Genomic DNA, 7,120 nt, shown 5'->3' on the forward strand with positions numbered 1-7,120 from the left:
TATATAAATCATCAAAGAAAGGTAAATAGTGTTCGAATAAAGGACATATAAATACATCGTGTAGCATAGCTCTCAACAAATGTAGTCCTGTAAATAAATGAATAAAGAAATTCTGTAATAAAATGCCTCTGGCGGGACTCCTGTCTCTTATACACATCTAGATGTGTATAAGAGACAGCATACTTATATATATATATATACATACATATATACATACATACAAACACACATACACGCATATATATATATATATATACATATATATATATTATATATATATACATATACATATAAACATATACATACATCGATATCTGACGTCAGCCAAGAAGTTATTTAGCCTTCCTTAAACAAAGCTGCATGTTTAACTAACAAACAAAGACAAATGATATACGTAATTATAATGCACCTTTGGAAAAATATATTTCTTCACAATGAAATACTTCTATTCAACAAATTCCATTCACTCACCAAACTGTCTACAGTACTTATATCATAAACCTCTACATAAATATCTTCATAATTACAGTACAAATTATTTCAAAAAGTTACGTACACAACAAACCTTACAACAACCAAATTTCCTTTAATATCACTGTACACGAAATCACACCTTTCCTAACTGTTAAGTGAACATAACAAAAAAGGTCTGTGATGATGCATACAACTAACTCTAACTTCAAATGTTTTCTTTATGCTTAATACACATAACAACAACACTCCACACAACCTCCACCCACCGACAGCACTTATACATTGCCAGCTATTGTCAAGTGGGCTATTGTATCATTGATGCTCTCGTTTCAAAGCTTAGATTTCGAATCATTAATCGTTAACGCGACCTGATGTGTAAGGAAAACAATGGTCGTATCAAAATTAAATCGATTGTATCCTGTCTAAACATTAGAATACTTGTACTTTACTTCCTTTCGAATATTATTTCGCTTTTTCTATTTTATCCATTCAGGACTATAATTTAAAAAAAAGTATTGTATCCGTTTCTAAATCCACCACATTTAACAAAAATGTATTATTATGATTATGGTAATTATTTTAAGTGCTATTAAAATGCGTTAGAGTAGTTGGCTCTATGCCAGTGTTAGCCTGGTAGGCCATGAGATTGCCAAAATGATGGGCAGTGATAACAAACGTAGTCAGCGTTGTTTAGGTGTAAAGATGTAGATAATAAGTTGAAGTGGGATAAACCAACCGTGGGCTATCTAAATGAAAGCAAAAAAGCACATCCAAAGAAAATAATGAGATTGTGATGGCACCATCTTAATTTTTTCATAGACCAAATAACAGCCTTTTAACCTAATTTATAATTTTCAATTATTAAAAATCAAACAACAAAAATACATTAAGTAGAACTAAACGAACATTTCAGAAGATATTCAAAGAAATTATTACTTTTCTATGTAAACCACTTGATAAGGATTTCAGAGGAATTCTGGTTTGGACTAATGTGTACCTTTCACAACACGCTGTCGTTAGTAAAAGAAAGTATTAATTTTTGCCAACTAAATTTAATCTAACAATCGTCATCACAAAAGTAAACTTAGGGCATTTAAAAAAATGATGTTTTTAAAATCGTGCTGTTTCTGGTATACCGTATATAATTTGTATTTTTACGTATTATTGATTCGATCGTATGTTTTAGACGATAAAATATCTTGTGTTCTGCAAACAGGTAATAAATGCAGAAGGAAGTTGAATAATATATTCCATAGGCCTGTTGCCTTTAGTACTGTTCTAAGGATAATTTAATAAGTGAAAGTACTGTAATCTACTAATTAGAATATCCTTAGTATTGTTCTAAGGATATTATAATGAGTAGCCTACAGTACTTCAACTCAAAAGCTTATCGCACGTAACAATCTGTTTTTAGAAAACGACATGCGCTTGTGATGGAGTAAATTTGTGAAGACAACTACAGCGAATAAGATTGCTTAACTTGGCAAAGAAGTTTACCATTAGCCTAGACTGACCCATGAATAGGTCTGAAATCCAGAACAAAATGACTTCCCATTAGAGGAGACTGTTTATATTCCTTGTTTTTACATACTTATTTTTTTAAAGATCATCGGAGGAGGGCGGAATAAAAATAAAAATCATTTTTGTTATTTATCAAATAGTTTTGCCAAAAACATCCAGACGGAGGAGAAAATAAAAATAAAATTATTTTGGTAAATGTAAAATAGGATGGTTAAATTTTTGAAATATAATTAAGAAGAAATATACATATCTTCGGAGATTTCAAGGCAGCTGAGGGCGTAATAAAAATAAAGAAAAACTTTATTCTTTTTTATCTGAAATGTCCACTATTTGGTGGCGGCGGGTGGGCTAATTGGCTAAAAATAAAATTTTATTTGAAATCATCAATATTTGCAATCGGCAGGTTCGCTAAACAAGGTATTAAAAAGTCTTGCCTTAGGATATTTGGTTACGTTGCCCCTCCAGGCAACTACGTTGCCCCTCCAGGCAACTTGTGCTTGTCAGATGGACGGATGGTTTTTTTTTTTTTGTGTAACACAAAGGTAACCCACGAAAATCGAAAGAAGAATATCTGATAAATTATTGTGAAAACTAAGAAAAAAGTAGCCTGTAAATCTTTATATCTGTCTCTTATACACATCTAGATGTGTATAAGAGACAGGTATTACACCATGGACGTGTTAATGAACGGACGCTAAACGATAGGGCTCAAACATCATCTATATATTCTGAAAAGAGATATGAGTTTTTTAGGGGACAAAGAACTAGGACACAACAGGGAAACTTTTAGACAAGAACATTAGCGAACAATAGGTACCTAATAGGATTAGCATGCCTTAGTAGTTTGAGATCATTCTAGGTAATTTCACTGTTCCCTGCTTAAACATATATGAGTTAATATTCAATACTGTACCTACTTGAACAGATATTGCTACTCTCATGAATGTCCGGACCCGGTAGTCAAATTTTAAAGATACATGATAGATTTAGATGCAATTTTAATAAATAATTTTAAATAATATATATATATATATATTTTTTTTTTTTTGGCAGTGATATGTGAATTTTCAAAAAGGTGACCAGCCGGAACTCGATAGAAGTACATTGGGTGAGGATTAACTAATATTGGATATTAATAATAATGGATAAAAGAACAGCGAATCATCTACAAGGTTATTATAAGTATGAACGCAGTATTAACAAGTACGTTATTGCAGCTGATACCGAGGTGCATGAAGCTTACAAAATAGCTCAAGAAAGGGGAGCACTTCCTCTTAACAGAACCAAGATACTTCTCCTAGGCGACCACGCTGCCGGAAAGACTTCCACATGCAGGCGTTTAAGAGGAAAAGAATTTCGGCATGATGAGCCCAGCACAACAGGAATCGAAACAAACATTTTCAAAGCAAAAATTAACGATGTTAATAGTAAATGGTGTGAAGTATCAAACACACCTCAAGAAGATTATGAAAGTTCAGCAGCATGGTGGGCAGTATCACACATGCGGAAACGTGGTATGAAAAAATCCAAGAGGGCAGGTAGCCCGCCTGATGTTAGTTTACATTTCTGGCTACGAGATCTGATTGAAGATATATTTCATCAGATAATACTTATTATTCCCTCTTTAATTACGTTTCTAACAGGTGGGTTTACTTTCGGATTTGGACTGGTTGCATGGATTTATATTCTCTGCTTGATGTGTGTATTCGATGTTCACACTGCGTACCGCTTTGGTTCCGGATACACTATCGAAATGGTACTCATAGACAGTGCAATTAGCATAGATAACATTCACAAAGAAATGCAAGACACTGGATTGGATTGGAATAATATGTCGTCAGTCCTGATGGCTCTTATGTATGGACTAGTTGGCCTAATTACCGGAGTGCTTATGAGCGCAGGTTGTAGGGTTGGAGTTTGCATAGCATTTTGTATAATGGTTCATCCTCAACAAAAAAATGTTACCATCGATAATGTTACAGAAAAGCTACTACTCATCTACAGCAAAGTATATTATAATTTCTTATTTTGTATCATTGCATTTATTACAATAGTGATTTTTAAAAATGTTCATACTAAGATATTATCTATGGGTCGAAAGAGTTGTATATCTTTTTTAATAATCATTATTCTTGTCATCACACCTTTTATACGAACGTCATTATGTCTACGCCTATTTATTATTTTGTATGTTGCTATAGTTGTATGTTTTACAAAATTTGGAGTCATTTTGGGGAGAAGATTTGTTGTGTATGATTATTTCAATCAAAACTATGTTATAAAAAAATCTATTGGTTTTCTAACTGGGCTATTTATAGCTGTTATTTGTGGATGGGAATTTGTAAATTTAGGAAATCTCTTCTTAAATTATAAACAGTCTTTTTCACGATATTTATTCAGCGTATTGCAATTTCTCGTCCCTATCATTGCGTTTATTGCATACGAATTGTCTGCCTATATGAGAGTAAAATATACAACATCCATACCAATAACTCATGTCAAACAATCAGTGAAAGCATGTATTCGTAACGAATCCTATTTGGATGCAAGACTGAGTTTATGGGACTTTGCTGGGCAAGACATGTACTATAACACACATCACCTCTTCATGTCAAAACAGGGTGTGTATCTCATTGTTTTCAATGCAGTTAAAGCGGTTATGAACCCTGAGAAACAGATTAAACGTCTGCAGTTCTGGCTACAGTCAGTTGCTATGCACGCAGAGGTTGGAAATGCTGTAGTCTTTCTTGTAGGAACAAGACGAGACAGTGTTGGTGACACAAATGCTCTTTTGAATATTTTAAATCTAGCAAGAGAACATCTTTACAAGATGTTTTCTAAGTGGCTTGCATTTCATCCGTCTGGAAGCCTTTTCTTTTTGATCGAAAACGCATTACAAGTGGACTGCCAACGAAATCTTTTACGAGCAGCTATCTACGACGAAATACAGAAACTGACGTTTTTTCAGGAAACATTTTCAATAAAATATCTTTTATTTAATGAATCTTTAAACAAGTTTCGCCTACAAAAGTGCATTATTACAAAATTAGAAGAAATTTCAGAAGAAGTAAAATCAAGATGCAATATAACGTCACAGAATGAGTTGCGTCAAATCTTATGCTTCTTTGATAGATCTGGTGATATTATATACAACGAACGTGATGAGGTACTCAGAAAGTTCGTCATTTGTGATCCTCATATGCTTGTAGACATTTTGCAGTATTTGGTAAATGTGCCTGCACCTCATAAGAGAAATCGGACAGTAGCTGACTACTGGCAGAGTTTGAAAGATTTAGGAATCGTTGATAGTAGATTACTAGAGCATATCTGCCGACAAAAAGGAGTCTGGACGTTTTACCCTTATGTTATTCGTTTCTTAGTGGGATCACACCTACTTTTCCCTCTTACTGTTACTGATCAAGTCGAACAAGTCGGAACATTTCTTCTTTCATGTCGACTGCCGAAGATTGCTTCATTATCATCTATCTGGAACGGGAATGATTGTTCACAAACTATTCTTTATTTTGATTTTAGGGAAATCATTCCTGAATTTATATTTTTGCGTCTCATAGCTAAATGTTGTGAAGTGTTTACTTGGGATAAGATCTACTACAATGCGGCAAGATTCAGGATTAGCAAATCATCTCTTTTTGTTATTAGCACAACAGTCATTTCTGGAAGCATTAATTCATACGATCGAAATCTGATCAAAATTGCTGTGCATAATGAAAACCATGCAGAGTTTATTAATGTTGTACAGAAAATGATTAATTTTACTGAAGAGATAATCAATCGGGATTTCAATCCGGACTACTTCCGGAATCAGTATATCTATGGTCCTGAATGCGAACAATGCAGTTTGTTAGATGGAACAATGTGTTTGGTGAACCTCATAACACCAGGGAATGATATGTCTTCTTTGGACGGCTACAAGCCAGACCATTACCATAAGCTTACGTTTGAGAGAAAGGTAGGTCTATGTTACTGCAATAATAGACTTACTATGTGTTCACTCGGTGATGGGGCTTTTACTGTGTACACAGAGTGAACACATAATGAAGGTGTGGACAAAGTGTTAACACGGTGTCAACGTCATTCCACACTGTATTCGCACCGTGAATACACTTCAGTCAACACGCTGTTACAAGCTACGTCAACAGGGGCGGATCCAGCCTGCCAGAAAAGGGGGGGGGGCGCATCCTGCGAGCGAAACGAGCAGCCTTTGGCTGGGGCCAGGGGGCCGCCTAGGCCCCCGGCGAGGTCGAGGGGCAGTGCCCCTGGTGGGGGTGCAAGGAGGCGAAGCCCCATGAAGCCCAGCACATTTGATGAATATGAGTTTGCATTAAGTCAATTTTGACTATCTAGCATGGTAGTTTTCAGTAACAAAAAAAAAATATTAATATTCAGGGTAGCCGCAATGTGCAACTAAAAAAATGTGTCATTAAAATAATAATTCATCTACTCACAGCTGTGAAAATTCAAGGGTTTCCCCTGTTGAAAACGGTCAGGTAATTTTTTCTCATGTCTTATTTAATGTGTGTTTACATACATAAACAAATTGAATAATTGCATACGATTTTTTCCATGAATCAATAAATTCCAAAAAAGAAGGGGGGGGGGTTCGGAAAATTTTGATTCTTAGAAGGTGGGAAATAAGCTTTCCCGACTTCTGAGGTGTCTTTTAATTACTTTTTATTTCTTAAAAATTCAATTTTTTTTCCCCTCTTGAAAATGATTTAATGAATCAATGAATTCCGAAGAAAAAGGGTGTCCGGGTTACCCCGGAAATATTTCGATTTCTAGAATGTGGGAAATGAGCTCTCCTGACTTCTGAAATGTCTTTTAAATGACTTTTTAAGTTGACAAAATTTAAGGTTTTTCCCTCTTGAAAACCGTCAGATAAATTTTTCTCATGTCTTATTTTATGTGTGTATACATACATAAATAAATGAGTAGTTGCACGCCTATTTTTTTTTCCATGAATCGATAAATCCCAAAAAGAAAAGGTGGTCCGTGGACTCTCCCCTGGGAAAATTTTGATTCCTAGATGGCAGGAATAAGCTTTACTGAAACTGGAAGTGTAGTTTAATGACGTTCTTCAAAATTCTAATTTTCTTATTGCAAC

The 7,120-nt window shown here is 34.6% G+C and overlaps 1 protein-coding gene across 2 annotated transcripts in view; it reads left to right on the forward strand.

Annotated features, from left to right (window-relative positions):
* Nucleotides 1-7,120, forward strand: part of LOC117100096 — an 11,268-nt gene that overhangs the window by 1,815 nt on the left and 2,333 nt on the right. For both annotated transcript variants that reach the window (XM_033239649.1, XM_033239648.1), the window contains exon 2: nucleotides 3,049-5,965. In XM_033239649.1, coding sequence (XP_033095540.1) covers nucleotides 3,137-5,965 — 2,829 coding nt within the window. In that variant the 5' untranslated portion in view covers nucleotides 3,049-3,136. The remainder of the gene's footprint in view (nucleotides 1-3,048; nucleotides 5,966-7,120) is intronic.

Source organism: Anneissia japonica, unplaced genomic scaffold (assembly GCF_011630105.1).
Source record: "Anneissia japonica isolate Jap-2015-1 unplaced genomic scaffold, ASM1163010v1 scaffold439_len473750_cov173, whole genome shotgun sequence".
Classification (NCBI taxonomy): Eukaryota; Metazoa; Echinodermata; class Crinoidea; order Comatulida; family Comatulidae; genus Anneissia; species Anneissia japonica.